The sequence below is a fragment of the Pygoscelis adeliae genome, unplaced genomic scaffold, assembly GCF_000699105.1.
Source record: "Pygoscelis adeliae isolate BGI_AS28 unplaced genomic scaffold, ASM69910v1 Scaffold66, whole genome shotgun sequence".
Classification (NCBI taxonomy): domain Eukaryota; kingdom Metazoa; phylum Chordata; class Aves; order Sphenisciformes; family Spheniscidae; genus Pygoscelis; species Pygoscelis adeliae.
Window position 1 is genome coordinate 3,274,006 of NW_008825167.1, and position 16,312 is coordinate 3,290,317.

Here is a 16,312-nt window from a genome sequence, read left to right on the forward strand (position 1 = left end):
AAAGAGACACTTCCTGAAGGCCACTCATCTCATCTGAGATAGGCATCTGAAAGAGGTGTTATTATTCATCCTCTGGAGGTAAATGTCTCTTCACTGAGGATGTAGACACACTAGATGCCTGACTTTTAGTTAGCAAAGTTAGAGATGAGTCTTCCTTTCACTGTCCTTTTGTCTGGGGAGTTGCTGCTTCCTTCTGATCTTTGCTGTGATCCTGTATCAAAGCGTCTGCAATCAGTTTCTTGAAGTATCTCCATAAAGCCCTATTCATAGAAGAGACGTGTTGAATAATGACCATAGTGCCAGGATATAATCTCCTTCTTGAATCCTGGCACAGTTGTCATATTCTTTTCCTGCTCTTTAGCAGCTTTCTTCATGACTCCTCTTCTCCGTTGCCTTTCACTACCCAGTTGCTAACACAACCAGTATGGTGCTGATACGTGATAGCAGTATAAGCCCAACATCCCTCTATGTCTGTTATGCACATAGAACTAAGACTGAATATAATAAGAAGACTGTAAATTCTTATAGCCTATTAAGTCCAATGAAATGAAATTCAAAAAAATACCAAATTGGTCTCAAATCTTCTAAGAACGTAAGTCTCCGCTCTGCAACCTGAACTACTGTGTTTGTTCAGTTGTCCAACTCTGCAAGGGACTGACTTACTCTTATAGAGGACCATCAAAAGTAACGGTACGTGCACTGGGCTGACTGCAGGTGTAGCGTCCCTTCAGCTTCCTGATTAAATGAAGTTCTGTGCAGTGTCTGTTTTGCTTTCGCTATTTGATTGGAAAGCCTCAGATGAAACATTTGGCTGGCTTGAACTCACAGTTGGGGAGTTCAGAAGCAGGCTGTCTTCATGAACATACCAGCCTGCATTTTTTTCTTTCAAGCCACTGTATCTCTTATACAGATTTGGGGCTTGTGATTTATGTGTGGCTGGCCAGCAAGGAACGTTGTGAGTTTCCGTGTGAGTTGACATTAGCGTTCGTACTAGTTTGTCATCCAGTGACATTCTCATCTGTATCAGGAAGGTGAAACCAGTGCATTAGAAAACCTCGAGGAGGGCTCTCTGCAGGGAGGATGCTCACGTTACCTATGCTGACCTGTGTAAGGTAACAGACCGATTGCTGCAGTCAGCTTGAACTCTGAATAAGCTGGATGTCAAATTGCAGATGCTTTCTTACACATAAAACTCTTCCTTGACATTTTCTTGTGGCCTGGTCCCTGCCTGGGCTTCGTCTTCTGGGAAAGAAAAGTACAATATCCTAATATCCTGAACTTTCTAGGAAATTTGAAATAAGCCAGTGCTTGTTTATGGTACTGGATTTTCTTTATAACTTAAACACTGTTGGTCAAATGAAGATGTTAAATATATTTTGCTTAAATGACAGCTGTTAACCTTCCTGGTAATCATGCCCTAGGAAAAGAGGGGGGGCCTCAATCAGTGCTAATATTCAGCAGCAACCTAAAGGGATCTTTCAACATTTAAATAAGTGAAGATATGTCAGGGTAGTATCGGGGCAACAGAGTAATGAATCAGGCCCCTGGGTTTTTCTGTTTCTTGCCAAGTATAGGTATACATGGAAGTAATAATAATAATAAAAAAAAGTATTTAGATCTCAAGTGATACTTTGCAGAAGTCCAAGTGATTTCTTTGTGACTTAGAAAATAATGCCTCAGTTCTGAAATATGGTGAAATACAGAACTGGAAAAACATTTTGACCTTTAAGATCTTTTTTTGGTGAAAAATTCACATTAAGTGATGTTGCGAGTTTATGTTGACTTTGGTAAATTGTCTATTTGAGAGTGGGGCCCTCTCTTTCCCAAATAAAAATTCCACAAAATACTTTTTATATTTTTTTCTGGAATTTTTATTTTATCAAAAATATCTAAAAAATACATTGGAATCCAGATTACTTGGAATTTTTTCCCTTTTCCATTAAACCAAACCTACTTTTTGTTTCAACTGAGAAGAATTTTTTATGATATATTTTTTGGCCTTGCCAGTGAACAGAGTCCGTGTAAAAGACTTGGGATAAATCAGTGGGTTTTGCTGCCAGAAAGCTTGTACCATGCCAGATTTACAATGCTAGCTCATACAAACTAGCTTCCAGACTCTAGCAGGAGATAGCAACTTGTGTTTTTATGCATCCCAAGATGTGTGATATGGCTGATGATACAGACAAACCGGTGCTCTTGAGAGAGTTTGTACAGGAGGACTGAGATGAGGAACTAATTCATTAGCTCGATATGACGGCAAGAGAAGACGAGTGAGCAGGCTTGTTTGACTGCGTTCGCCTTTCCCTGCAGCAGAGGGGGAAAGTGACTTTTTGTCTAGTGAAATGTCTCACATTTTCCATTCTTTAGGTAATTTTTTTTTTTTTAAATATCTGAACTCCTTTATTGATTCTATTTTGCAAGGGTAATTGTTTAAATAAGGTAGAATAACTGGCACTCAAATGATAAGACCTACCGTCCTCCTGTCAGTCAGTGCTGTAGTAAAGGCCAGAAGATGCCCTCCCTGACCCAGAAGGAGACGCGAGCCAAGCAGGCAGGACGTAAAAGCCTTTCTCACTTCTCTCTCTTACGTGTTGGTGAGGTGCAGAACTGGGCTTTGTTTTCAAGAAGTAAAAGGTCTCTGTTTCTTCACCAATTCCCAACAAGGACAGGGATGTTACTTGCACTCTGGTCCTCCTGCATCTCCAGTGGTTCGGCCGTAAGGGAGGAGAAAGAATGGAAAAGAGGAGCGGGGGTAAATAAGGTAGTGAGTGGCAAATTTATGCAGGGCCTAAACGGGGGTGAGAAAGTTTAATATGATTATTAATTGTTATTGTTTTCTCAAAATGCAAATCTCTACTCACACTGGCACTGATACAGAAATCTGGAATGACAGGAGTTGGGCAATTGATTTCTTTCACCCAGGGCAGGGTCCTGCCAGCCCATCGTCTACCGACAGCTAACAATGTTCGGTAAACGAAGCTGTAATTTGGTGTGGAGGGAGCCAGGCAGAGAACGGAGAGACGGATGGGCCGCGCAGTGGGTCAGTCGGAGGGGCTCAGCTCAAGCGTTTTGTGTGGCGTCTGGAAGGGGAACGTGAGAGGTGGGAGGGCAGCAGCTGGAGAAGTTTATCGGGGTGTATTTCCTTTAAAGCATCAGGATTTATTGTGTGTGTGGCCTCTCTGCTGGCAAAGAGTTTTGTGGTGATTTCAGTGGCATGAGTATTTCTTTCTGACTTTTCTTTTTCCCCTTGCAGCGCTGGTGATGGTCCTGAATAGCACGAGTATCAGCTGGAGTGCCCGCATTCAGATTATCCTTACCTTTTGCAAGCTTGTAGCAATTCTGATAATTATAGTCCCTGGAGTTATCCAGCTAATTAAAGGTATGAAAAGAAAAGTAAATGCTTTTAAAGTGCTTTTATCTTTACCTTCCCCAGTCTTTCCCCACCTGCCTCCACCAAATAATGCTTAGAGCAGCAAAATCTCTTTCTTAGTCTGTGCTTGTTTAACTGAAGCTCTGTACTCTCATGTAATTGATTGGAAGTGGAACTACACTGGGATGAACTGGTATTTCCTTCAGCATGCCAATGAGTCTATTCAGATCAGACTCAGTTTTCAAATGAGCGACAGGATTGCTCTTTGTAATTTGCCTTTGGCTTGAACTTTGTGAAAGGGGCAGGATGGGTTTTAATGACAAATGGGCATACCCATCCCCAAAGCACATGCCTAGTCCAAGCAGAATATGTCTCCTTTAACGGCTAGTGCCTAGTCCTGTTCAGTACTGGGTATGTGGTGGCCGAGGGGGCTCAGAATTGGGGAATATATCATGGATTCTGTTCTGCCACTTTGGTGATGTAAATTGTGAAGTTAAAGGTGCTGTACTGGCAAGAGAAACTATAGTTAGCTACTGCTTTCATGGCTTCCTGCCTGCAATTACTGGATGCTCATGCTGCATGCATGCTTTACTTCTTCCAAGTGAAAAACTAAAACATACAGGTAAAGGCAATAGTCTGGGGCTAACCCCAGCGTGGGAAAGGAAAGCAGAAGTGTTTGGAGGGCCAGAATTACTCTACAGACTTTATCAATGTCGCTGCATAAACAAGGAGTGTGAAAACACACCTTTGTTCTCCCCAGCAGCACCCAGCATGAACACGGCTGTGCAGGCCTTTCCTTGGCTCTCTGGAAGTCGTTTGGGTAAAGCCATGCTGGCAGCGAAACTCTTTTCACTGACATATGCTCAGCTACCTGAAGAGGCTTTTCTATTACAGCCCTATCAGCAGCGGGGGGTGAGATGGTGACAAGCCCCAGCTCATTCTCGTTACAATAACGCTAGACAATAACTACACAAAGCACAAGGAGCCATTCAGCACAGAGGGCCAGAAAGGGGAGCACTTTTTAATGAATTCGTGGCAGATTTTATCTAACAAAAATTATCACAGTTGTTGGCTCTGTCCCTGGGGATGCTCTTTTGTGATGCTTCACAAAGCCTCCCATCTGAATCAACAGCACAGCTTTAGACTCTGCGGTGAGCTCAGTTTCTCAGGGACAGGCGGTTCTCTGTGGTTAGCAATAGACTCTGAAATAAAAGTTTTCCTGTGTAGCCCTCTGCTGATTCACTATTTCTGTTTTCATGTTTTTCACTTCCTTTCTGGCCGTTGCAATGCCTCTTCCCTCACCTCCTTTCATGTGCAAAATTTCTCTCTGTTCCCTTCCGCCCCATTTTTCCTAGACCTTTGGAGCAGGCCAGACACAGGTTTGGATGGGTTTTGCTGCCTTTAAGTAGCTCAGATAGCGTCCCTGATTCCCCACTGGGACCTTCCTTTGGCCGCAGCTCTTCCCTTACCCAAAAAGCCTCCGCTTCAATGGGAATTTTGACTGAGGGCTCAGTAAAAACCGAGTAAAGGGTAGAGGATTTGACCCATTGCTAATTTAAGTCTGAATGAATTGTGCTGCTTCCTGCTCCTTTTCTGTGGAGGATCATTGCTTCTCAGGAAATTTGGGATATTGTAGGGAGGTGTTACATACCATAGAGCACCTTGTAAATGAATAAGAGCATAACACAACTCTTACATGTTTGCATTTATAGATATGTAATTTTACTTAGTGTAATATTAGTACAGTACTGACTATAATGTGGTAGGGAGTTACTAAATTTTTCAGTGGTAGAAATGTTTAAGATATTGGGTTTGTTTACCTTAAAAATGTTGCTTGTGAGTGAAATGCTAGCTATGTTCCTTCTGATTAAAATGTTTAACAAGTGAAATTTTCCACAGCAAAAACTAGAGCTCATTCTGCTCTTTCATATTGATGTAAGTCACTGCTGGAGATGACAGTGCAGTGAGTGTCATCAAGCTCAGAATGCTTTGAAAAAAACTAATAGGTCAAATTCTGCTATTGCATGACTAGGGACGCCACGAAACATTTTACAATTGCTGGCAGACTACAGCTGCAAGGGTTGGGTCAGAAATTAAGGTCAAGGGCAGAACTTGAAGTCAGTGAACTGTTGGGTTATTAAATGTTCCATGGTATGATATATTTATTTGTTTTAAAGCAGTAGGTGACCAAAGAGCTTATTTTTCAATATTGTTTTTGTTGATGTTGCAGGAGAAACACAGCACTTTCAAAATGCCTTTGCGGGCAATGATGCCAGTGTTATGGGATTACCACTTGCTTTCTATTCAGGAATGTATGCCTATTCAGGCTGGTAAGTTGTTGAAACATATAAGTATTTGTCCTGAAAACAGACACTACTATGCTCTCACAAAGATGTTTGTTTATATGAAGACGTGAGTAGCATGTTCTACATCTTTGCCCAACTACATCATGTAGTAAAGGATAGATCTCACCACTGTTCCATATGCTCAGTAGTTATTCTGCAAGCAGCTCTACAAAGGAAAGATCTTTCTTCTACAGTGTACAATAGGTAAACACGCACTGAATACTAAAAAAATCAGACTTTTATTTCTGTTCTTAAGACTAGAAATAAAGGCAACAAGAAGGAATGTTCTTAAATTTTCATCAGGTATTTTGATAAAAGGATAATGAAGCTTTAATTTTTGTTGAACAAGTCAGTAATTACATGAAAAATCTATGAACTCTTACAAAGTTGTGGATCTCCATCCCGCTTGGGTGGACCTCAGCCTTTGCTTTGTAAAAGCAGTATTTGAAGAATAAGAAGGGAACCACGATAACATTCGTATAGACCACAAAGCAAGTTAAAAAACTAGATTCTTGCACCTCTTGCTCGGAGAGAATTGGACCTCATTTAACAAGAAGTGCAACTGGCTTCCATGGAAGTCAAGTGCTATTGACTGTGAGCAAAGGTATGAGAATCTGCCTTCAAGTATCCTGCTCAGAACTTTCTTTCAAGTTCTTTCCCTCTCCCCCACCGAAGTACACAGCAGCTGATTTGAAAGGCGCTGCCACTCTTGGGATCTGCCTGACGATTTCTTCATGCTTGGTGAGGGCTCCACGTTGCACAGTGCCAATGTGCTTTTGCAGCAGCAGTGTGGGGGGAAAAAAAAAGACTACAATGCACAGAGTGAGCTTATTTTGAGATAGCTTTGTCTGCAGGTCTTCCCTTTCCTTTCCATAGCCTCACAGGCAGCCAAATTCTTTACCTTGCACAAAAGGCGAGGGCTGAGAGATAAGGGTTTTATTTATTTAATTTGGAGGGACAGCGGGCCAAGCATTTGAGTTCTCTGCCTGTCTGCAACTCCCCGGTTGCAGGAGCATTGTAAACATGCACACTGAAGTACTGAACAGAACTTTTATATTAAATGGTGGCGGTGGTGGTGGGAACCCAAGAGAGTCCAAAGCCTTTATCTGTGATAGATATATAAGAAAAGAGCCTGGCATTCTGAAGCCTCAAAGAAATTGAACTCATTATGTGGACAGTCTCTACCTTCTTCCCTCTCTCTCTCATATAACCGCCTCAGTCTCTCATATCCATACATGTGATGGTTTCTCACTTTTAAAATATTAACCTAACTGTACATTTTTGTATGAAGGCAATTTTAAAAGCTCTTTAATATTATTCATCACCGAGGCAGAGTTTGTTTACTGTAAAATGCTACATCAAAAATACTGTTATTCTGTTGTTTCTTTCCCATTCCTTTCCATTTTCTACCCAACGTTCCAAACACCTACAATAAAAATCATCTCTGTTTTTCCTTTACACCTTCTGACTTTTATTTCAAGGTCCTTATTTGCCACTTATAAAAGAAATTAACAGAAAAAGACCTAATTTGGCTAGTGGTTCTTCCCAGCTGCCTATTTATCTTTGTCACCAGCTCAGATTGATTGCCTCAGAGCACAGAGGAGCAGACCATTAAGTGGAGTGTCAATACCCCTGCACTATCAGTTTCATGGGGCTAAATCAATCCACTAAGCTGAATGTGAAGGAGTGTTGCAAGTGTTGGTGTTGTGTCCCAGGACGCAGGCAGAATTTTATTCATAGCCTATAAGACTATTAAGATTTAATGATACAGCTTTAAAGAACAAAACAAAGGTAGTATCTCTTATATGTGTGGGTTCATCCTGCAAAGAGCAAGTGTAGACTATTGGGTATATAAAATGCTGGGTGAAAAAGGATAAGTAGAGGAAAGAATGCAAGGAAGCATGTCTTTGCATCAATAAAAGGACTGATGCAGGACTGTCAAATCACTTCTGTCTAGAAGCAGGACTAAGACCAGAAAGAAGTAGCTAAACATCCTACGCGTCAGAAGCCATCTCTCCTTTGAACTATCCCAACCTCTTCTTTTGTGTTCTGTGCACTAGCAAGTTTAGAAACAAGTACTGGGGCTGTTGTATAAGATGGCAAATCTAGTTTTATAGAATTTCATGCTTGGTCATATTTTTTTAAAACCGTGAGCCAGCGCTAGCTCGTTCTGCTAACCCAGATCTGGTCCAAGACTTGTGATACAGAAAAGTTCCCAGGCTGCCAGGTCAGGTACCATTTGTTTATTCACTGTAGCACTGTTGGGTCAGATATCATTTGTCTTCCTGTATGTGTCCTAAAAGTAGAAAGCCAGGATAAGCACAGTACTGACTGCTCTGTTTAATTAGCCAGGATGTGACTTTGTGCCCATATCTGAGCCAGGCACATCTGTGTGATCCAGTGATGCACAGACCTAGTGCTAATAAATGCAGAACACATGGTTCAGTGACCTTGAGGCTTACGGTTGCTTTGTATGCAGGGCTGTGCCCGGTGAGTAGTTCCTATGAATTCCCATACGTAGCTGTCTCTTGCAGGCTGCTGGAATATGACCAGAGTGCAACCTGTACTGGAGGTTGTGCAAGAGCACACAAGATTAGCAGCCTGGGTTTGTGATTGTATATGACACACTAGTGTCAAAATCCTAGTTTTAGGAGGGTTTTTTTGAGGCTTCATTCATTTTTATTGTTAAGAAGTCCTTGCTGAGTACCCTGATGAGAATTTTTGCCAATACAACCTGAAACTGTAAAAGGCTACAGCCACAAATGGAATATGAGGCTTGAGGGGGCATGTACGTTTGTGCATAGGATTAGGGTAAGCCATAATTTGCCTAGTATGCCGGGGAAAATAATTTAATTCCACACCGACATTACATAGCTTTTGTCTTTTTTCTGCTTTGCTGTCTTTTCTGACAACTCCCTTCCTGAGTGTGGGGATGAGGGAAGGTTAAATCTCACACTCTCGTTAATCCGAACATGGGTCTGCAAATTCTACTATAATTAACAGCAGTGCTTAACTAAAAGCATCTTCTTGGTTGTTTGGGAAAGAAATACAGAATCAAAACCTACCAAGCCCTTATAATATATTTTACAACTCTTTTTTAGGTTTTACCTCAATTTTGTTACTGAAGAAGTGGAAAACCCTGAAAAGTATGTACCTAATGTTTTTCTTGACTTTTGAAAAATGGTCATAAAATTTAAAATGCTATAAAAGTAGTGATCTTCAGAAATTCTTCATGCTGGTCAAGTCGCTTGCTTTCCAGCAGATCTGGTATCTATTTGAATTGCAACTGCTTGAAGATTTGCTATTTTGGGCCTGTCGTGACCTTGTTATGTATTCTGCTTTTATGTGCACAGAAAGCAGAAAACTAAGTAGATCTCCAGGGCTCTGATTCTCCCCCTCCGGATACAAGTAACTATCAGTGGCTCCTTTCAGTAGAAGTTACTGTATCCTGTCAGGGAAATCTTGCCCAAGAAACTTATCTGCTGCAATATTTGGCAGTTTTGCTATGTTTAAATATTAATCAAATACTTAGTTCTACTTGTTTTAGATGTCTCAGAGTTGCAGGATCTTGAATACACATAGCACAGCATCCGACCCAATTAAGCTTAACAGGGGATATCGGTGGGAGTCTGTTTCAAAACAGAGATGAATACTCTCACAGCACCTGTCTGCAAAATATGGAAAGAAAATCTGTCCTGTTACGGAGAGTTTGATTTGGCAGATCTATTTTGGTAGATATGTTTTGGTACATGCAACCAGTAATAAAACAATATTAATCTTTTCTAAAAATTAAAGAAAATATGCCTTGTCAAATCCGATTATGTTCTTTGAGGAAATTAACAATTTAGTTGATTAAGAATTAATGGGTAGATATAATTTTCTTAGGTTTTTAAAATAAGATACCTGGCTGGGTACCAAATAACTTACTGTTTAAAAAGACCCCCAGCACCGTACACTCAGAGAATATAAAGGTACATATCTTAGACATGTAAATAAAGGAAAAAAAATGCAAACAGCCATCAGGGAGCATGCGGAAGATTTGTAGTTGGTTTCTTCAAAGCCTGAACCAAGCCTGGTGCCGTTTGGAATTTTCATCAGAGACCTGAAAACAATTACAAAGAAATTGATGATAAAACATGAGGATGACAGAAAGATTGGCAAATTTCCATTGTTTCAGTGCCTTTGAGGGATCTTGGGTGTTAACGGGCTCTTTAATGTGATCAGGATATGTATACTGAGCAATATATGACTGGAAGCTGAAACCAGACAAATGCAGGTAGAAAATACAGTGTTAATATTTAACAAGGTGGTTGACTAATCATTAGCACAGATACCTACGTAAAATTGGATTTTTCACTGGTAGTCTTCAGTTCAGACAGAACTTTATAGAAGCCGTGCCTTAGTAAAACGCAAGGCATTTGGCTCAGTGGAGAGTATCTGGCTAATGCTTCCCAGGCCTGGGACACACAGGAACTCGGGCTAGATGATCTAGTAGCAAATCTGGGTTTAAATACCAAGGAACTGTGTGCTTTATAAAGTCAGGGGAGGCAGACATTTTAAAATCCCCAGGTTTTCTTTTGAAAAACCATTGTATGGCAGACTGGCTTGAGAAGAAATGTGAAACTAAATAAAGGAGTGAAGTGATTCTGGTCCAAGACTTCGACTGCTTCAGGAAATTCTGGGGAGATGGGTTAGGAGCCAGAGGTGATGTGATGTGATAAAAAGCATTTGCTAGAAGCAATATGATTTGTAAACTATCATGTGGTTGCCATCAATATTGTGTGATGTTTTTAAACATGCACATGCCTACCACCCTTTGGGACTTTTCATATGCTTGTGTGTCTCTGCAATCCTCTTAACGGTATGGTGATTAACTGAAATTATCGGTAATTTTCGTTACAGATATTTTGGTTTATCTTGACTTTTTCTTCTTGTGGTCTCAGTCAGAGGAGTGCATATTTTTGAACATGTTGCCCTCTGCTGCGTAGGACAGAAAGGCATAGTTCCTTTTTTTTTTTTTAACACCCATTGAAGCATGTTGTATCACAGCTAAGAAAAGTGGTGTGGGCTAGATTCGGGGGTTTTCTTCATTGCAGTTGGGATGTGAGGCAGAGTGACACTCTGTTCTGCCCCCATCTCGGGAGAGCTTCTCTGTTCTCCAGGTTACCATTGGAGAGCTGCTGACCTTAATTATGCTGCTAGTGGGGATGCAGGACCGGGGGGGCAAGCCACGTAGCCTGGCTGGTTTGGTGTATTCCAGGACAGCTCTGGAAAAAACAGCTCAGTGTTACATGTGCGATGTTGTCGCAAAGCTGTTAAAGTTCCCCTTCATCGCTCTTCTTCTTGGGGTTGCACTTTGAAAGGATGAGAAGGGAAGATGCCCAGCGTTTACAGCAGGGTGCCTGGGATCACAGTCTCCACGCACAGGTACAGATACACAGTAGAAGAGATTGGGATTTTAAACACTGCTAAATAAGTGGCAGGTGATGACAGGGCAAGTGGATTGCTACCGGCTGTGCTGACGGAGACCTCTGTACCACCTGTAAATGGGGATTCTGGACTCTGTTAACCCGAAACAAGCAATTAAATGAAACAGTTGTAATATTTTTTTTATTCAGTTGCCACCTGTGAATTGCTCTGTTGGAAAGACATCCTGCTGAGGCCTGCTCCACCACCGTTTCCAAAGATACAGGGCAAGGGAATAGTGTGAACTAAACCCAGGGGCAACTGTCTCAGCTCCCACCAAACTCATTGCAGGCATTAGGTGAGCCAGTGTTCATGCTGCTGTTGTAGGCGTTTATTAGAACTCAACTGCCTTTTTTTTTTTTTAACCTAAAATGGTGTCTTTCCTTTCCTTCTTGTTGTATGCCTTATGTTAAAGGTTGCATATAGTGCTGCGGAGGTATTTTCTAGGTGTTTTTAAAAGGGAAGAGGGACGTATAGGCTTGAACCACTTAGAGCCTGTAACAGCTCCAGGTGTGCAATTTGTAATGTTTGTCAATGGTTAGGGATGCAAATTACTTACAGCGACAGAGGTGAACACAGTGATGCCTTCTTCACTGCGCGTGCCAAGGTAAATGTTTGTCTGAGAATCAGTCACAGTTGCGTATTTCCAGGTGTGTGGCAGCTTTTAAAGTAACTGACAGCTGGTGCTGAGATGAATGATCAGCACCGTCCCCATGTTAACCAGCCTGCTGCAAACCCGCAGTGAAGTGTACCGAAAGAGTCGTGGGGGAGGATAGCGCAGCTACAGCAGGGGGAACGCAGAAATGCTCTATCAGAGAGAGGAGTTGCAGCGGAGCTGCCAGGGGTCCACGTTTGTGGAGACCTGGCTTTAAGCCCCTTTTTATCTGGTGAGTCCTGGACTCCCTCTCCACTCTTGTGGTATTGTGGAGGGTGAGAGAGAGAGAGAGAGATGGGTCAGGGCCCTAGAATATGTCCTGAAAGGCACAGGAAGGTGGAAACATCTACCATTAGACATTAAAGTTTTCCAGATAGGGATTGCTTTGTTTGCTGCGGTGTGTGCAGCACCAGGAAAGCTTGCTGGAGTACCGCAAGTGCCATTGGAAATGGAGGAGAGAGGCAGGGGAAGGGGGGATGCTCATGACCTTGCCCAGCTGAAAGCCGCCTTTGTGCTCCCTCGGAGCGGCTGTTTGTACAGGCAGAAAGGCTCCTGAAGGCTGTGGGAGTCTGTGTAGGTGCAGCAGTCTGCCCAGGCGCAATAAATTGCAGATTTAGGTCTATAAATAGGATAAATACTATGGGCCTGAGGCACTGAGATACCTAGGCGATATGAAATCCTAGGTAGAGAGAGCTGACACAGAGACAGTGGAAATGAGCCAAGTGGAGAGGAAGTGCCCTTTATAGAAGGGAAAGTGCAAAAAGGAAGAAAAAAATCTGAAAGTGAATGCCACTACTTTTTGAACAGATTTTTGAAAGTAGTGCTGAATTCTCACTTTGGAAATATCACAAGTCCCGTCTTTTGTATAAGAAAAAGGACATTATTATAATCCCAGTTATCATAAGATGTAAAAGTAGCTGTTTCTGTCTCCTGCTAAACCCCCTTTTGTTGTCTCATTTTTAAGCCTGGACTCATTTCTTTATTCCTCTTTGTTAAAGTGCTTCCCTCATACAGCATTAGTAGGACCCGAAGCAACATGAAGTTGATGTTTGTTTTACAAGGAGCTGTGGTTGCAGTGTTCAGCTGCTTTAATGTACATTTTTTTTTAAAAGAGCCTGAAATAATTTTATTATCAAGAATATGTGGAACAACGTTGAAGTGTAATAATAAATTTCTTTTACTTCTGAAAATTATGCTTTGCATATGTGTGCTGGATCAATAGCAATTGCTGTTTGAAATGAAATATCTGAATAATCCTTGAAGCAGAGCTTCACTAAAATAGCCTCATGCAGCCACGTCACGTGCAGCTTTGATCTTTTTGATTTTCTTACATTATAAGGATCGGCCCTACTCAGACTGGGGTCATATTGTATTGTCTAAATAATAAGTGAATGAAGGAACAGCTGGGTGTCTGAGGAGAATTTGTCACCTGAAAATTGACAGGAGCGTGTTGCCTGGAGCAGTAAATTTAGAGGACTGGAAATCAAGCATGTTGAACTTTCAAACTCATTTCTTATACATAGTCTTTGAGCTCATCTGTATTCTTGAGCGTCCACTCCGTACTCTCAAGAAACAGACCAAGCTTTTTCAATCAAGACCCTAAAAGCAGCTCGTGCCTGAACGGCACTTCCTTCCTCCCTTCCCAAGCAGAGCAGAGTCCAGGATCAGCGCCCTAGTTTGTCAGGAATTTCGATGGACTCCAGATGAGAAAATAACACAGGAGCATTACAGCAATGTCTTCAGAGCCTCGTCAAAGTCAGGGCCAGACTGTGTCAGATGCTGGCCAAAGAGAACCCTGCTTTAAAAAAGTTATGTTCTACATCCTCAGTATAAGCAGATGATGAGCCCAAACGCTTCACGTTATAAAGATTAGGCTCTTGTTGGAAGAGAAGGAAAATATTATTTCACTTTAAGGGAAGGGAAACCAAGACTTGAATTCCTTAATGACTTCGAGGAAGTCTGTGATCAAGTGGGCAACTAGAGGTATTGATTCATAGCCCTCCTTTAACTCAAAATTATATTATTTCTTTGGCAGTGTAAGTTTTTGTTAGTGTTGTTGAACTTAGGAAATATTTTTCCTTTAGTGGTCTTCAATTTCAGTTGTATAAAATGGTAGATAGGAGATTTTTAAAGGATGTGGATTCTGAAAATATTTTACAGGAAAAAGATTCCTTTGCAGTTGCACTTAATATAGCAGCTATTTGGCATAATCCTTTCTTCTTTTTTCCTTTTTTTTTTTTTCTCCTTCCCTTATTGGGCCATTTCATTTGCAAATATTCTGTTTCTGTTTGTAAAATAACTTTGGTCCAGCCCAGGCAATCTATCATTGTTTAAAAAGTTACACAGTGCGAAGAACATATTATTGAGATGTATAGTGTTTATAAACCTGGTCTCAGATTGATAAATCATGTCTTGTGCTGTTGAAAAGCCAAGAAATGAATTGCTTTGCTATGACCTTGGGGTCTGAGATTAGTCAGTTTGTCTATTAGATTTTTCCAGTGTTCTTCTCACTTCATTTATTCCTTCTTTTCTAAGGAACCGAGAAGCAGTAGATGTATATAGCAAGTCACCAAGGCTTGATGTCATCAGACATTTTGTAAAATCAGGATATCAAAATGTTTGATATAATCTGATTTTATATTGGGTTTAAATAATGTGAGTGTCATGTCTGTTTAATCTAATATATACCACCCATTTGTATTAATTAATGTATAAGTCACACTTGGCATCTATGAGGACGGAGTGAGAGAAATGCGGTATTAGAGGTTTTTTTCAGGGTGTCTAAGCATTATAGAGATGCAGATGGATGGGAGGGGAACAGTGGCTAAGACACTAAAACTCTTCCAGCTCCCTAGTTGTTTGTAGCCATCTGATTTTTGGCACTTCACGTTAGGATGCACCCCCCTTCCAAAATCAATCAGAAACTTGAATTGCACTGTTGCTCACTACCAGTCTAGACCCTGACTAGTTATTCCTAGTAATCATAACAATGAAAAATATTTTTAATGTTAATTTAGAGGATGCAAGCCTTTGCCATTTCTGCCTCTCTGCTGCTTTGTTCATTTCTGTTATTTTATAATCTAATGACAAGCTCTACTCTGAAGAGGAATATTAATATTGATATTGATTATCTTAGGCACCAGAAAATGAATAAAGTCAGAAGTTTATCTCCCTGCAGCTATACTGTCTATTATTTCAAACACACCTCATCATTGCTTTTCATTCAGGAAGGACAGACGATGTAGTTGAAGCACTGAACTGGGACTCAGGAGAACTGGTTCAGGCACAAACTTGCTGTGAAAATGGAGGGTGGGTTACTTCATCTCTTCTCCTCCTGTTTCCCTCCTTTCGCTCCTCCCCTTCTTTTCCCTATCCACTTTATGGAGTGGGAGGTATCACCTCCTGGCTTCATTTTTGGAGTATTTATGTCCTTCCAAGGTCGAGGGTAAGCCATGGGCTACGGGGAACCAAAAAAAGTTTGTTTGGATTTAAAAATCTAAGCGCCTCCTCCTTGAACCGAAGGGTTTAGCAGATTTATTAAACCCTGGGTGTGGCTTCTGTAGGTCCCCGTTCTGTAAAGGCTCGTATGGTATCAGTGGAACAAGGAAGCCTGTGTAGGTCTCTATGCGAGTAACTAGCACCTGGGGGTGTTCCCCTTGGGGGATACAGTCTTAATTTTAAATAAACTTTGGACAAGCCTTTCTCACAAAGTAGCTGGGCATAAATACGGTTCCTTCCTTTTAAGTCTGACACTGGATGCAGGTATCCTGCCTCGATATAAGCAGAATAGCTTCGGTACCTGGACTTCGAAATCTTTCTTGCGTTATTCTGTTCCACTTACTTGTAAAAGATACATTTGACTCCAATTCATTTTCTTTGTGTCAGGCTACAGTGTCAAATATTCAGTGCAGAAGTTATAGGATTACAATGTGATATTTTATCTGAAGATAATCAAAAGGGACAAATGCTAATCTTTCAAATATTTTGCAAAGCCCATTTGCTCATGTGAATTCATCAGATTACCTTAAAGGGAAAGCCAGGTCAGTTAAGTGAGCATTTGCATTTTTTCTTCGATATATTGTTTGTGTCTTGAATGAGGATGTTCTAATTTCTCTCCCCCCAGCTATTTTTATGTGTCACTTCAATAGAAATTTTATTCTTTCTAAATTTTACTGTACCTAACAGCATAACAGGCTACCTAAATTCCCTCAGTTATCTGTTAAGCATCTCAGAAGATGAGGTGTCCAAACACTGCTGAATCCAACATCACTTTCCACAGTTTAATTGTGCCCTGTGTGAGGGATAAAATGATAGATTCACAATCACGTCTTCAGAACTATAAAATCCTTTAATGGGGAGAATCTGCCAAATAACGAAAACAAATTAATTTACTAGATCAAGTATACTTAAACAAAACCAAGCATGGGTTTTGCTATTTGTAAATTGTATGAAAAAGCATTTAATTGAAAATAAAAT

At 41.0% G+C, this 16,312-nt stretch overlaps 1 protein-coding gene across 1 annotated transcript in view; it reads left to right on the forward strand.

The window, feature by feature from the left end:
• SLC7A11 (solute carrier family 7 (anionic amino acid transporter light chain, xc- system), member 11) overlaps positions 1 to 16,312 on the forward strand; it is a 59,351-nt gene that overhangs the window by 12,715 nt on the left and 30,324 nt on the right. Inside the window, exons 4-6 of the mRNA XM_009328773.1 lie at positions 3,254 to 3,379; positions 5,601 to 5,700; positions 8,817 to 8,861. Coding sequence (XP_009327048.1) covers positions 3,254 to 3,379; positions 5,601 to 5,700; positions 8,817 to 8,861 — 271 coding nt within the window. The remainder of the gene's footprint in view (positions 1 to 3,253; positions 3,380 to 5,600; positions 5,701 to 8,816; positions 8,862 to 16,312) is intronic.